The sequence below is a fragment of the Antrostomus carolinensis genome, unplaced genomic scaffold (assembly GCF_000700745.2).
Source record: "Antrostomus carolinensis isolate BGI_N321 unplaced genomic scaffold, ASM70074v2 scaffold40834, whole genome shotgun sequence".
Taxonomy (NCBI): domain Eukaryota; kingdom Metazoa; phylum Chordata; class Aves; order Caprimulgiformes; family Caprimulgidae; genus Antrostomus; species Antrostomus carolinensis.
The window spans coordinates 1-16568 of record NW_010312119.1 but is presented as its reverse complement, the minus strand read 5'-3'; the positions used below and the strand labels follow the sequence as shown (position 1 = coordinate 16568).

At 35.4% G+C, this 16568-nt stretch overlaps 1 protein-coding gene across 1 annotated transcript; it reads right to left on the bottom strand.

Moving 5' to 3' along the window:
- Positions 1-667: 667 nt before the first annotated feature.
- Positions 668-16001, bottom strand: SLC25A16 (solute carrier family 25 member 16). The gene is made up of 8 exons (XM_029084739.1): positions 15913-16001; positions 13516-13649; positions 11811-11874; positions 5569-5690; positions 4966-5032; positions 4030-4192; positions 3075-3143; positions 668-1213 (listed from the first exon to the last, which is right to left on the bottom strand). The coding sequence occupies exons 2-8, from the start codon at positions 13576-13578 to the stop codon at positions 1057-1059; spliced, it is 705 nt and encodes a 234-aa protein (XP_028940572.1). The 5' UTR covers positions 13579-13649; positions 15913-16001; the 3' UTR covers positions 668-1056.
- Between the last annotated feature and the right edge of the window lie 567 nt (positions 16002-16568).

The following is a 16568-nucleotide window of genomic DNA, read 5'->3' as shown; positions in this document are numbered from 1 at the left end:
CTGTAGGAGGAGGAAAACACAGAATAGTCTATTGCATACCATACTTGAGAAACAGTACATATACACATCTACAGTCTCCAATACAATCTTCATTTTCTTCTCTTGTGCAAGAGGTTGAATATGGTCCATATGCCTAAATAAGTAAATGCAGCAGCAGACAGTCTTGTTTGTCACCATGTTTGAAGTTAAGGACAAACCTGTTTACATGAGCTAGTACTGGAAAGTACATAAGCTACTGAGCCTTCAATAAACTGAATCAAGCTCCACAGAAAAGTTACAGAAATGCCTTGTAAGATTATGCCCATACTAACTGCCATAAAGAGATCTTTTCTACCACTTGTCACAGGAAAAGTTCTCTCTGGCTTTATTTGTGTAGATACAGCATTTTTTTAGAATACAATGTATACCAAGAAACTGGTTTCCAAATTGCAAGATTTCTAATAATGTTAAATACATCTTCTCATTATTTATTGAAATGGTTAAAGATACTCTCACATGTACCCATCTGAAGATACACACACTGTTCTTGTATACAGAAGACTTGAAAAAAAAAAGAATGAAAAGATGCTTAAATTGTTGTCTGCTGAGTTCAGCTTCTACAGAGCTGTAAAGTATTTGAAGATGAAAATCACTGCATTTGTTCAAATCAGTTTATTCAATTTAATTTTTTAAGAACAGATGTCTAACTACTAGCTTAAAGAGAAATATAACCATGTGTGTAACTCCTGGAATGGTGATAAAGCTAAATAACTAACAGCTTGAAACCCATATAAAATGTGGGTATAGTTTTAAAATGGTGTAATTCTTAAAATTAATCTAATGAAGCCTAGAAGATCAAGTGCAAAAAAATGATTATAGCTAAATAATGTCTATTTTGATCTGTCTCTTGGTTTGACTCCAAGAAATTAACTGCATTTTGGCAAAAATACGAATGTCAGACAATGGCAGTTCCACAGTAACAGATAGCTTTTTTTACATTTCAAGTAATTTACTCACCAATATAATTTGAGGACTGATAAGTGTCATTTTACAGGAAAGTCTTTAAAAAAAAAAAAATCAGTTGAGGTGCAAGAATTGTTTCATAAGTTCGTATGTGGTAAAAGCCACAGCCTGGGAAGGAATACAACGAATATAATTTAGAGATAAACCACGGTATAATCCTCTTCGTATCCCATGTTGTTGATACACGTATTTCAGTGTCTGCACCATTGTACTGGAAAAATAAGAACTCAAATCATTATTGGATACACATATTTAATAGTCAAAATCACTTTCTTTAAAATACAAGACACTTGTTTTACTTGCTTCTTAATAGATCTACAGAGAAAAAAACCTGGACTCCATATAGTCCTTATGAGGACTCAGAAGACAGTCTGAGCTTCTGCAAGGGCTGGGAGTTGAAAAGAGGACAGTGCCATCCCATCTAAAGAAGTTTCAGTCTGAAAACACCTGCCCTAAAAGACATTTTAGGACATTTTACACCAGAATGGCTATGCATATTCTGTTGCCTATCTGGCAGGAAGGAGTTGAGAAGCACCAATTCTTCTTACAAATGTAATACGGAGTAAAAAAACCAACCAACCAAACAAAAAAACCCGAAACCAAAACCAAAAATACATAATTTGCCCAGTGTAACACACACTTCTTGCATTAAAGGTCAGTATTTAGGCTTGTATCCTGTTCTCTTTCTTTGAGCACTCAATCATACTACTCATCCTTCTAAAGCTCTGCATATAAAATTTATTATTAGCTCTGTATTCTTGCGTATGTGTAGCTTCCTCCACCATGACAAAGATCTAGTATTTTCTCTCAAATGGGAAATGCTAGAATTTATGTTAAGTATATAATATTAGACCTTATTAAAAGCAGAATTTGCAGTGTATATGCAAGAATGATTTTCCTCACATACTTATATTGAAACTGAGTGAGTGGATGTTAAATACAATGTAAAAAATCTGTAAGGTGTTCAATACTTCCAAGCTATTAAAGACATTGCTCTTTGAGAAACATCTTCCATATGCCTCAAAGCTTCAAGATTTCCCACTTGTTTTATCCTCTCATCCTCTAAAGACATATATGCCTACTCTCTTTCAAGGCACAGCTCTCTCCAAACACAGTCACGACAATATTGTTAAACTGGGAAGCCTAATGTCTGTAAAAGTAGTTCTCACAAATGCAGAAAGTGAAATCCCAAGAAGAATTAACACATTTTTATTTTAAAAGTATATTGAGTGGAAAAGTAGCCAAGCAAAAAAAAAAAAAAAAAAGAACCAACAAACAAACCCCAAACCAAAAAACCCCAAACCAAAACAAAAACCAGGTTTAAGGCTGCTAAGGAAAGCAGAAGAGCAGCTTTCACAGTAAGCAACATTTAGGTTGTTTATGAAAGGTCAGTAAGACAGACTACTGTTATTAAGATCCAATTTGCCATGCAGGAGGTTCACACTGAATCACACTGCATTCAGATATACACAATCCCACAAGATTGAAAGTAACCAAGATAAAACTGTCCTGGAATTGAATTTGGTTGAGCCAATTTGAAATTCAGAAAGTTTTTCAAGATGAATGCTGATTTAATACTATGATTTTAAGGATATTATGGCACTTCTACTGGAGGAACCCCAACTACGTGTGAGATGTGGGACTTTACCATAAATGCAAGAAAGGTCAAATAAACCAGTATTATGCAAAATCATCTTATGGAACAGATTTTACACCATTAAAAAACACATTTCATTTCAGTGGAAGCATGCAGTCTCTCTCTTAGGTATCCTGCTGATATTAGAGAAAGACATTATGAGTTAAAATTTAAAAAAAAAAAAAAAAAAGAAAAAGTTACTAATACAAACAGGGTATTACTAACAAAAGTGCCATTGTGATTTCTTTTTTTTTTTTTTTTTAACTGCAGAGTGATAATGCCAGCTTTTGTCTGCATGGAAACTCACTCATTAAAAGAATGAAGACATCAACAACATAGTAGTTTGGGGTTTTGTTTTGAAACTTTAAAACTAAGAATTTAACTTTGCTCAAATATCCAAGAATTCAATTACCATGGATGAAAATAATATACTTACAGGCACTTTTCAGAGTCTGGGAGAACCGCTCCTAACTGCATTCGCCTACGAGTTACATCAAGGGGATATCTACAGAGGAGATATGTGAACAGCAGTTCAACCAGGTGTGTGATGACTATATGAATATTGTTTAAAAAAGAATACAAAGAAGTCCATATGCAACCTCCAAGCTCCCTTTTCAGTGAGTCAGGAATCCGGCTCAGATTCTCAACACAGCTGAAAGTTCTCCAAAAAGGGAGACCTCCCCTATACAACCAAAACCAGCAAATCAGATCTCCTAATATATTCCATTTGGCACGAGTAAGGAAGACACATGAAGATCAGATGAGAGTATAAAACAGTCTCTAAAGCGCTGGAGGGAGAAGACACCTGAATTGAAAATAAAATTAACAGTTTATGGATTAATAGAAAATGACATTTAAAATGCAGTGATTCAGTGAAAAACTGATGCCATAAGTCCATTAAATTAATTTATTTTGTGGACAAAATAAAATATGACAAGGACAGCATGAGAATGGAGAAAGCAGGCAAAGTAATAAAAAAATTCCAAATACAATATCTAAGATTTTTTTTTCTTTTCTTTTTCTTTTTTTATAATTCTATGGCTTCACAGGTGACATTGTTTTGAAAATACATTGGAATAACAAAATTCTGTAAATTATGTTCACAGTCAAAATTTCATAGCTTACCAAACAAGATTCAAACTGATTTTATGAGATTTGTCTGAATTTAATTGACTCAATGCATATATCTTTAAAGACCCTGATGATTAAATAGATATTTAATAAATGAAAGAAGAGGAAATATCTGAATTCCAGTGTCTGATTAACCTAATTTTAAAACCTTACTAATAACTAGACTTATATAAAATCATATTCTCAGATAAAAGTTTATTCAGAATCAACAGCTATATAGAAGAAAAAAAAGACCAACCAAACACAATACCCAAACTTACGATATCGTCTGAGCTATTGCTCCAGCTATGCCACCACACAGCAGATTTACATGTGTTTTCAAAACTAAGACATCAGGATTATCTAATGAAGGCCGTCCAAGCAAGTTAGGTGCTTGAGCAAGTCCAATGCTCTTTAAGGTACCAAAGGTAAAAAATGAAAAACCTAAAAGGAAATTTAATTTTATGTACTTTCATAAAAAAGCAAACTATTTGTCGATGCATCATCATCATAAACAAAAAGCTGCAATTACAAAATCAAAGTATTTTCCAATTCTTTTAGAACTTTTTCTTAAGCACAGAGAAATAGACAAATAGTATTTTGAACTTTCACAGGAACATTAACATCAAAAAAACGTTTTAAATAAGCTAGACTGTGGGTTTTAAATTACTAGATTGCTGTTAAGTGTAACTTCTAAGATCTTTTTAACTGAAGAACATCTCTCATTTATATAGGAATGTAGTTGAGCTGGGCAGTTCTCATGTTCCTCCATCCCACATCAGCCACTGCTTTAGCTTGTGTAAGTATTTACATAAAAGTCACCAGGAGATGGAGCCAATATAGAGGCTCTAAGTCTCCGTCTACAGACCGCTCTGCTCTCTTGTGGATCTACCCGTTTGAGAGAAACATCTTCCATGCCTTCCTGTGGCAAAACTGGGAAGGAGAAGAGAAAGAACCACTACTTTACCTCTCTCTCAACTCCAAGTTTCAGAAAAGCTAGGCTTTGCTGATTGAAGATGCTTTAACACACATTGATCAGCTGCAGATTAAGATTGAAGAGTCACAAATGCTTCTACTGGCCTTCCCTCTCCATTCAGTAAAAAAAAACGAAGCCTTGATTTTAACAGAAGCTAATTAACTAGGCATGCAAATACATTCTGTAAATTTAGTAGCACGCATAACTGCTGAAGGACTGCCACGTTCTGTTTTTACCTTACCTGCATATGGCGCCATTCCTACAACAGTTGGCATCAGCCCTCTGTAGAACCCACTAAAACCACCTTCCTTAGAAAGAAAAACACAAGTACATTTGTGGCAAGAAGTACAACAAATGTCTTAACAAGTTAGACAACTGTTCATACAGATTCACATGACAGCAATCTGACTAGCATCATCTAGCACCAAGGAGCTAACATCAGGTTCCATTTCTTGTGCTTGAAGAATTGAGGAGACAACTGCCTGGCTCCATAGGAGATAAAGAAGTGAAAATGAAGGACAAAAATCTACACCCAACATCACAATCTAGGAGACATTTCTGCATTATACATCCCTCCTCCCCAAATTTTTTTGTATCATTACTACTTGTTCTTTGAAAAACAACTTCTCTCTGCTGTTTTTGACCTCCCACTACGGGAGCCTTTGCTACATCTTAGCAGCCTAAGTAGTAGGAAGCATCCAGATAATTTTTTACATTAAAAAATTCAATGTCCACACAATTAAGTCATGTTATTTTCCACCAAGCCACTATTTTCAATGCAGTGCAACATTCTTTAAAGAGCATATTTTGTTTTAACAGGACTGAAGATTAAAAGAAAAAATACCTTTGTGTAAATCATCTTGAATGCATGGATAATTCCCATGTACTTGTGTTCCCCTTTTACTTGGAACGCCAGACGAACTCTAACCATATCAAGAGGGTAAGTACAAATCACTGCTGTAATACCTTTATTAAAAACAAAAACAAAACAAGCAAACAAAACTCACCTACACCTTATCTGATTCTAGGATTATTTTGAAAATTAGAATTTCCTTTTGTGGCAGTAAACATAATAGCATATGCAAATTATTTTGTTAAAGCAACACTTAAAGTCACTTACAATCAGCAAACAAGAAAACTGACTTCAGCGACACATGAAGGATTTATGTTTATACTTAGTGTTCACTGAAGCTGCACACCTACGCCTTGATTTTCCAAAGATTTATGGGCCTAACTGTATTCACTTGGCCAGTCTTCTTCAAGTCCATGGCTCATAAGCATCAGGCTAGTCAAGTACATCAGCTTTACTGGACTGCAACCATGAAACTTAATCCTACCATATATTAAAAAAATAAATTAAAAAAAAAAAAAATCCAACCACCAAATTTATATGTTTAATTTCAAAAAAATTGTGTCAGAATTTGATGTGATTACTGCATATAAATAGATGTATCTACTGCATCTGAAAATACTAAATATATTCTAATGACATTTAAAATAAAGTCAGGATCATACTGATGAAGAGTACTTAACTGCATTACATTAGTATGCAATGCATTAGTATATAAGCATTTTAATAGTTCATGTTACACCAGCACTTCTGTTTTAAAATTCTAACCAAAAAAAGCTATTTCTAGACTTAGGATGCAAAAAAAACACAAAAAACAAAAAACAAAAAACAAAAAAACAAAAAACAAAAAAAAAAAAAAAAAAAAAAAAAAACCTTCAGATTCATCCAGTTATGCACTGCTTCAAAACTGATTAGATGCTGACCAACTTGTAATTTTGGAAACAGAACTCCAGTTCAACAGAACAACTCTAACAGTTACTTGAATAACAAATTCTTTCCTCCTGCAAGTTTTTGAGGTAAAGCACTCAATTGCTGACAAATTATTTGGATGGAATAGTTAAAATTGTTTACTAAAAACATAAGTCATCTTCTGGTGGTATACCACCATCACAAAAAAAAAAAAAACAATACTGGTAAAAGGAGAAAAAGAAAGCAAAAAACTTTGTGATTTATATTCTTTTCTCGCAGCTGCTCTGATTTAGCTAAATATCGCCCTTTAAAATTGGTCCTACATAAGTCATCTTCTGGTGGTATACCACCATCACTAAAAAAAAAAAACCCAATACTGGTAAACTTTGTGATTTATATTCTTTTCTAGCAGCTGCTCTGATTTAGCTAAATATCACCCTTTAAAATTGGTCCTACGGAAGACAAGCACACTTTTTGCGTTGGCAGGAAATTGCCACTTCCTCTTAAGTTTTAATAGTCTCTTAATATCTTTTTTTGTAGGTGTATCATTTCCCCTCCTTTCCACAGGATCAGGAGAAAACCACAACAGGGATGAGGATAAAAAAAAAAAAACCAAACACAGAAACAACAACAAAACCCAAACACAACACAACTCCAGCAAACAAACTCCTCATAACTTTTATGTCTGGAGAGAAGAGGAAAAGAAAAAAAAAAAAAAAAAAGCAAGCAACTTTAGTAAGCTGAATGATCTAACAGAAGATACCAGGATTATTAGATGGGGAGAAGAAAAAAAAAAAAAAAAAACAACATTGTGAGCCATCCAAAAAGCTGACACTGGTCAACTGTAAACTGAGAGTAAAGTTTGTGGCCTTCTGGAGTATCCTACTAGTAATTTATTTTAGAAGAATAACATCTCTTTCAGAGATTTTGGATGATTCCTCTGAAGAAAAAGCAGACATCTGCAGTTGATTTCTGATGTCTCACCCGTAGGGTTCAAAAGTTGGTAGCTGCAAAACAGCAAAGCAACTTTAGAACCGTTTCCACTGACCTACATTATTAAATGCAATCCCTCAGACTACAGCCTTTTCCTAACGGATTGCCCAAGATGTCCAGAAATACTGTAAAATGGATGAATACAAGCAGGTTTTTAAAAAAAAATAAAAAGAAGGAAAAAAGCTTTTACAAATCTTAAGAGTTCACAGGAAAGTAATCCCACTTCAGAAAACAGACTTTATCCCCTCTTCTCTTTCCAGTCATGCACTGATATGTTTTCCAGTCATGCACTGATATGTATCCAGGAATATTCTGTGAACACACTAGCAAACAGAGCAACCATGAGCTTGGTGAACACAGTAACTAGTGAACACAGTCCAAAAATAGTATGATTGAAAAAAAAAAAAAAACCAAACAGATGGAACTGAAAGAAACCATATGTAGTAAGGATTTAAATATGATTTTCTTTTTTTTGTGATACTTTAAATCCTCTATCCATGAATTCTGAAAAAAAAAATGATATTTCTAACATCAGCCACAAAATATGCTTTCTTGAAGCAGCTGGGAGAGGCATATTGCTGCTTACAGTTCATATAAGCAAAACGTACATACAAGGGATCAAGATTTATTTTGAGGCTTAGAAGAGTCACTATCCTTTCTGGGAGGAATAGCGGCCAGCTTTGGGACACAAAGTTGTGGTGAAGTCTACAAAATTACTAACCTCATCTCTAGTCTCTAAATATTATGAGTTATCTGAAGTCAGACCATAGCACCTCAGGGCTGATTCCCTGCCTTGAGAAAGCAAAGGCTATCCCAGTTAATGAGAACTGAGCCAAAAATCTCTCTCATGGTTGAACAGGACAGAATTGGAATTATCTCAAGAGTTAAGAGATACATAGTGTAATTCCCAGTGTCTGATCTGAAATAACTGTAATAGGGCAATAGAGTTCCTTCCTCCTTTAAGGAACTGCTTCTTCAAAAACAGCAGACTTTTTCATTGCAAATGCTGACTTGGAAGTCAGGGAAAGACCATTCTTCATTTACCATATTGTCCTCAAGTACCTTTGACCCCTCTTAGGGAAAAGACACTGGGTTACCCAGACCTTTATTGAGTCTTAGCATCAATGAAGCACAACAGGAATTAGACTGTCCTTGATTTGCTTCCCAGGCTTTGGGAGTTAACAATGAGATTAGCTATACAGGGATTTATCTCTGTCTCCCAATTTCCCTACTATTCCTCCATTCTTATTTTCTTTCTTTGAAAATAAAAATAAAAAAACAACTGGAGCAAAGAAAAAAAAAAAGGCAAGTGAAATACATTTACCAAGATCAGGTACTGCAAACATATCTGATACACAAGTTTTTATTATTTCCATATCATGCTCTTTGTACTTATTTATCAATAACTACGTAGATCAAATTAAGTACTTCCAGGTGATTCAGAGGTATACAGTTCAAAAGTGATAAGCACAAGTCACAGCCTCAAACTGTGGAAGACACGCTCCATAACTAATATAAAGATTAATATATCAAGGAGGCATATTCTGAAGAAAACAAAGCTTCAGGAACTACACATACAGAGAAATAGCTGATGATAAAGAAAATTTATCAGACAGGTTAAAGAACTACCTAATTTACAGGTCCTAATTATTTCCAGACCTCTAATATATAATTCTGTTTCTGAACTGCACTTGAAGAAATAAACAGCACAGATTCTTTTAAAATGCTGATTCAAATACATAACTGTTCATTACATACTCTTTAAAAATGAGACAGTCAGTATCCTCCTAGATCAGTACTACTTTCCTAATCACTTTTACTAAAAGTAAAAAGATAAAAAACAAAAACATGCTTTCTGTATCAGTTTAATGGAACTTGAGTTTATTCTAGATAAAAATTTTTAAAAGCCAAAAAAAGACTAGATGTTAAGTTAATCAAGTGCAGGGGAGGAAATACCCATTTCTGTGTTTTAATTCAGATTTTTCAATTAGAAAACTAAAAAGAGGTTTAGATTTGCAAAATCATCCTGGGATACAGGTGTTATTTGATCATTTTATTTCCTGAACCCCACTAACCTCTATGATTTCTCTATCTTCTCCCCAGCACTGTCCTTCCTTAAAAGCAGTTATACACCATTTATCTGTTAATGAGGTGTTACAGCTGAAATTTGAATCACACAAGGCTCAGGAAATTCAGAGTTAAAGTTTCCACAGTAACTTTAACTTGGCCTCCTTAAATATATGCATGACAATAGGTTTTTCTGTTCTCTCACCCCACTACCCCCATCCTCATTGCCTTGTTTTTCCCTGTGGATATGCTTTTGATCCTGTTTATCAGTTCCAGAAGATACTCAAATGTTTCCCACCACTTTGAAGCATGTCTGTTGACTGCTAGTTATGTTGGAAACACTGACATAAGCAAGATTTAAGTATCAGTAGCTACACAGAAGTGAAAGCAGACAGCTGTGTGGCTAGATGGTGTAGAGAGGACAAAAAGGAAACAAGGGTTATCCATTTTCAACTGCATAATACTGGGTTCCAGGAAACTCTGAAGACCTTTCTCCACCAACTTTGGGGTGCATGCAGCACACTGTCTCCTTTAGTCATTTAAACGTTGAAGAAACAGAATCATATCCCTTATTGGAGTCAGCAAGAGACTAAGCCACAGGAGTTAAAGCAAGAAATATTATTAATTGCTTTTAAATGTTTTATTTTGTTTGCAAATCTAGAGAACTTCTGTATCAGATTTCAAACTCCACACTCTCTTAAGTGCCTCCTTCCTCCTCTGTATGTTCTTTGCATACTCAATATAAACCCTCCCCTCTTATTTATCTAATGAATATCCCCAAAAGCAGTTAATGCCACCTACTAAATAGTTATAGACACTCACATGTGGTACTATTTCTATACCCGACTGCTATATTCAGTGCACACCTAAGTCTAGCTCATCTACTCAGTTTTGGGGTTCTCAATACCAGACTATTGGGTATATTGTACTTAAATGCACCATGCAAAGCATTTCATTTGATCATGTTTTCCAGATAGTACTGTATATTAATTTTATTTCTGTTACTCTAACCACACAAAACAGGTTTAACCAGTAAGGTGCTTAAAATGATGCCAGATGCTATTAATTTATCCATGCAAAGAATTCCAGCATGTCCAACACTGACAGAGTTAAGCTGATTATTCAGCGTTTTCACAGTGCCCCACAAGTCAGGTTCCAGGTCTCTGACAAGACTCCTGAAAAAGCTAATAATAAGCTTTTGGTGGGGGGTGGGAGGGGAGAAATGTTGAAGTGTTCTTTGGTACATTGAAAGCCAGGGGGGAAGAAAGACAAAAGAAAACAAAACAAAACAAAAAACCTATGTATTTTTTCCATTTCTATCAGATAGAAAGCCAGCCAAGTTCTGGAATAGATCTTGCTAAATGGGTTTTGCTAGTTTTTAGGATCTTTGAATTGTTTCATTTCATTCTTTTTCCTTTTCCTCTGATGACATGCAAAGCCAAAATACTTTAATGAGGTCTTCCTAGTTTAACTAAAGGTAGTATTAACAAACCTCAGTATTTTTGTTCCAAAATAAGCTAAATATTAACACTCATGTCATAACTATTTAAGGACTGTCATCAGACAATATTAAGCCTGTTCTACAAGGTAAAAGCATATGAAGAACCACCTTGATTAAAAATCAGTCCACTACTACTTACCTTTCCCTATTTTTTCTTAGCTACTTTTGGCTGAATGACTATCAAGAGGAAAACAGAAATGTATAATCATACTATATACTGGCAGTTTACAAGTGGGTTTTCTACTGTTATTGCACTAATTGATAAAAGTTTTTTAACATTTACACATATGACCTAAACAGTATCATGATAATCCTGCATTGGATGTTGAAAAGTATAGACATTTCTGGCAAATCCAAAGAATCCACCCCTTTAAGGACATACAGTTCTTTCTACTTTTAGGGGCTTATGTTCAACCTAGTAGCAACGTCAGACAGCCTGATAAGCCAATTCTACTAAAACCTGCTTCTTTATACTTCATCTTGATGACACTGGATTTTTCATTTTTTAAAAGTCATAATAAACACTACAAAAACTATGCTTTACAACATAGCATAGAATTCAACGCTTGAACAAATACATTTTAAAGACTACTCATAGACAAACAGTTTTCAATTAGGCAACCATTTGTCACATTAACCATTTACTAGTATTTTTGCTTAATACAAATTTGCAACAGTTTGACCTGAAAACACATCAAATCACCCTCTAAACAAATATTAACTTTTCAGCAAAAGGGATGTCTAAAATCCAAGTACAAAACCATACCTGCCATGGATCCAGCCATTAATCGATGCACATGCCCTGAAATCCCAAGTTGCTTCTTTATTACCTACAAAATAGGGAACATTTACAATAGTCGTACATCAGAAAATACAGAGAAGTACATCACACAGTTTATTGGCACACTACTGCAAACTCTGTAGCTGTTTCCAAGAAGTTTACAACACTACAAATTCAAACCAGAGCACTTCATTACTGTTAAAAGAATTTTCTGAACATTGCTGCTGTTACCAATTTCTTATTAAAAATATGAAAGTGATAAAATTCTACTAACAAGGCAGAACGATTACTTGGAAGTGTTTGTAATGTTTACTTCAGAAACTAGATTAATTGTTTATTTAGTTATCTTTAATGTGTGTCGAACAATGCAAACTGAATACTATCCTTGTTGCATGATAGAGAGCAAAGGACACTGAGCAAAGTTGAAAAGTCACACATTTGAGTACATTTTACTTCTATGCATAGCATGTGAAATATACTACTATAAAGATATTTCTAAGACTTTGTTTAACTGGATTTAAAAAAAAAAAAAGGGAGACAAGAAATCGAACAAGCATTTGAGAGCAAGAACTTCCTAAGTTACATTACATCCTGGAAGGAAGTTAGAAATTAGTTTCCAGACTTTTCTCAAAAAACTAAGACTATTTAAAAAGCAGTTTCTGCTATAAAGAAGATAAATTCATATCTTCCTTCTTTAAGACACATTCCTGCAAAATATCTTCAGTGTTTGTTGTAATTAACAGATAAAAGAAACTGCTGTGATATTTGCAGATTCACATATCATTTCATTATAAAGCGTGGCATGCAGTCTTTTATTCAACACAACACAGAACAAGCATAAATAGACAGCATTTATGATTACACCACAAAAAAAGAACATATGAAACTCATTACAGTTACTTCTTTGTATCAACCTTCTGAAATTTGCTCTTTAGGGAAAGGAATCACAATTTCAGTCTCACTGTCTTCAGTAACGATCATGCAATTTACATCACTGGGTACTAAATCTGACCTTTCAGACACAGAATTCCTCCCTGCTAAGAGTAAAATGGTATTTTTCCCACATAAAAGCAATGTTTAAAAACATGTTCATGCTGAGACCTGATCTCCAGAAGATGTTGCAGAGATTTATTATGTATTTCTTATGAAAGAGTAAATGCATGAGAGCAGAAAGGAACCTACAAATCTTGCGGGACCCTGAAATGAGCATTTTCTCTTCCAGGTCATTTTTATCTAGAGGCTGACATAGTCATTTGTCAGCTCAAATATAGCAGTCATATCTAGACACCCTTTCAAGTTTAAGTTGTTCCATCCATCAAGTATCAAGAAACCCAACGCAATATAATAAAGAGGCTCCATTTTACATTTTGTTCCTACATTATTCACAAAGGCCTACCTTACAGCAATACAGATAGCAGCAGACTTTAGCTTTTTCTTTCATTAATAAAAAAGTATTATTCTAAAAAATACAAAAGTACAAAAATCAGTGGCATTTTTTTTCCTTAAGCAACACTGCAAAAACTTTCGCTGTTGCCCTGACATTTTTAATGGGTAGATTCAGATAAAATTAAGCAGTCTTAGAAAAGACATGCAGCTAATTAATAAGACAGAAGTTTCAGTATTAGTTTCGCTCACTTATAGAATCTGTAGGCAGAAAAAAAGAAAAGGAAAACAAAATAAATTCAACTACCTTTTTATATTGGTCAAATGCCATAAACTGAATTGCGCCATATGGAAAGATTCTAATCATCATTGCCCCATTTCCTTTATACAGCCCAAGGTAACCTTCCTTTTTGGGGACAGCACACAACGTAGAAAACACTCCTGCCAGCAATACAAAAAGAGGTATTTAACAATCACACTGAGGGGGAGGGGAAAAAAAATAAGCCAAGCAAATTATTACTGACAATAAGAAAGTATGCAGAGAACTAAGGCCGGATCATGATGCACATGTAACTATGGAGAGTGGAAAATCCACTTTCAATGCCCAAACATTGCCAGAAGGAGGAGTTTTAAGGTTAAGTGTTATCAGCTTTCTCACCTCCCAGACTCAGATTCATGCGTTCAGGCCCCATGACTTGCCTGGACTGCCGACAGTCCTACTGTAGGTGATACCATCCACCCACAGAAGCCAGTACTAGCAACAGAAGGAAGGAATCCAGTTGACTTGCAATTTAGTCAATTCAAAATAAATAAATACTGAAATATCTAAAACCATGAGAAAACTAATATTGCTACATGTTAAATTACAGGTTAAATGCCATCACTGAGGAAACAAAGTAAACAAGTTTAAGACTGTCATTACTTACAACTTAAACATCTCACACTTCCTGTCCCAGAGTTGTTGCAACAAGAAGTAATCCTATTCCGTTTTAATAGGTGGGAAATAATGCAAGATCACACAAAGTCTGGGCAAAACTTACAGTTTTATTCTAAACATATTATTAGTTATTCACAATTGCTATAAAATTGACTTTTTAATTTATTTTTTTTTTTTAAGAATAAACTGTAACAGTTAAACAGTTTTAATTCATATGCAACTACTTAATAGTAAGAGAGCTGAACATGGAAAAACCTTACATGTTTATCTTTACTTTCTGGCAGGAAAAAAAAAGAGTAGTTGACAAGCTTTCATTTGAAGCTTAAATGAAACAAGTATTGTTTAGTTTCTGGGGTTCTAAGAATACAATATTAAATATATTTTTAAGATGTCACACTTATTACATGCTTCTGAAAATACTTAGGCCACAATTAGAATTTCTCTCTACCCTGCAGTGAGGAGTCACTGTTCTTATTTCTTAAAACACAGGCTCCAAGATCCACGTGGCACAAATTCCACAGAGCAAGGGCAGTACAAACATTAAGTGAGAACTCTGATGAACTAATCCATCCTGTCTCTGCACTTACAGGTATCTCATCCACATAATTTTATTTTTTGCCTACACATAACAAGGATATGCATTCAAGTCAGAGACATTTCAAATAATCAGCATCATATCTAACAACCTGAATAGGGAATTACTCGCCAATTATGGCACAGTACAAAGCAAACATAAAATAAGGATTTTAAATGTCAGTCAAACAAATTATTTCATCCTTCAATTCTTAGACTGCAGATTTGAGTGCATACTTATGTGACTGTGTCACCAAAGCTTTACTGTATTTCTGTTACTGTATTTCCCTTTTTGGTACAATGAGGTGATTATATATATCCACTGAATTTTGTTTCAAGATGTATTTTTCCAACCTTTAAAAAAAATTATCTTTGGTGTCTAAGTGAAAACTCCAAAGTTTCATTACATGTAAAATTAACAAACTCAAACTCTTTTTTTTTTTTCTTGACAACTGTAGCACACTTAAATTTCAGAACGCAAGTTATTACATATTTCAAGAATATATGACATAAAATACCTCAAATACTATGCACAAGAGGGCACTGTTACAGCCCCACAGTGAATGGTTCTGAACATGCTGACAACTGAGAGTTTATTGTCTCACCATGATGCAACACAGATGCCAAATGCAGATCACCTGCACCTCACGCCAAGCAGAAATCCACATCTATCTTCAATTCCTATCAACCACACTCCTCCCTGCGAGCGTAAGTGCACGCGAGTCTTGCAGGGTTTGGCGGTCACTGGCTTGTAATCACCAGCCCGCGTAAGGGCTACCAAGCCCTGAGAAGCACCGCTTCCCACAGCCCCTGGGAACTGGCAACCCCGGAGCAGACCGCAGCACTTACCAGCGGTGACAGTTTCTACATAAACGATCCCAGCTTTGAACCTGCCATAACCAGTCTCCTGCCGGCTTCAGGAAGGGCCAGATGAAGCCTACCTCTTTTGTGCCCTACTGAGGACTATTCTGACATCTCAATCTCTAACGCATCAACCCATATCACAACTTACTTGTGCAGGGCTCTGTTTTTCTTGTTAAACACTAACAAAACACGGCACAGAGACGGACCAGAGGGATACAACCTTCTGATTAGTGCCTTTTTTTATCAGCCACACTGCTGAATAAATCAACATACCCAAACCATGCCCATTGCATTTAACACCAAAAATTAGACACACAGCAGCCATCTTACCTAGATGTTTGTAATGGTGGTTGTGAGCTTGCAGCAAAATCTTTACTCGATCCAGTGGTGCAGTAGTTGTTTTGGCACAACATCCTGCAACACCTTTCCAAGAGGGAGAAAGAAAAGCAGTGGGATGTAAAAGTTCTTTATGTCAGCAGATAAATAGGGGATTTTTCTAATGTACTTTTAAATGGAATAGAGGAGGAGAAACTCAATTAGGAACAGGAAAAAGCCCTAGTGACGCGTAAACAGCCTCTACGAGATGTTACAAAACCCTTACAACCTCAATTAAACGTATAAACTACTTTTCCTCAACACAAAAACCCGGGCCACCATCTCTCAGCTGCCAAAGTCACAGCAGAAGCTTTCAGAGAAAGTTACTCGAGAGTTTTCCACCCCGCTTCCTCCTTCCCTTCTGCGGAAAACAGCCCCAGCTGCTTTCCCAGCGGAGCAGGCTACGTGCCCGCCGCGTACGCTGCTGCTGCTGCTGCTGCTGCGTGAGATCGAACAGCGTGTGCAGCCTGACGTGAAAACTTTAAATAAACAAGACATCTTCCTACCCCCTGCAAACCGGGCAGCTGGGACAACGCTCTCGAGGAAGAACAAACAGGCTTTTTCTCCAAGAGGCGAATAACGTGGGGTTTGCTAGGCCGTCCCCCGCTTCA

Bases quoted from the DNA above. Each gene is read 5' to 3' on its own strand.
- SLC25A16 (XM_029084739.1), bottom strand. From the start codon at position 13,578: ATGATGATTAGAATCTTTCCATATGGCGCAATTCAGTTTATGGCATTT. The intron at 4,193-4,965 runs GTAAGGTAAAAA...ATTTCCTTTTAG, and splicing joins AGGAATGGCGCCATATGCAG to GTTTTTCATTTTTTACCTTT. The intron at 3,144-4,029 runs GTAAGTTTGGGT...TCTCCTCTGTAG, and splicing joins GCAATAGCTCAGACGATATC to ATATCCCCTTGATGTAACTC.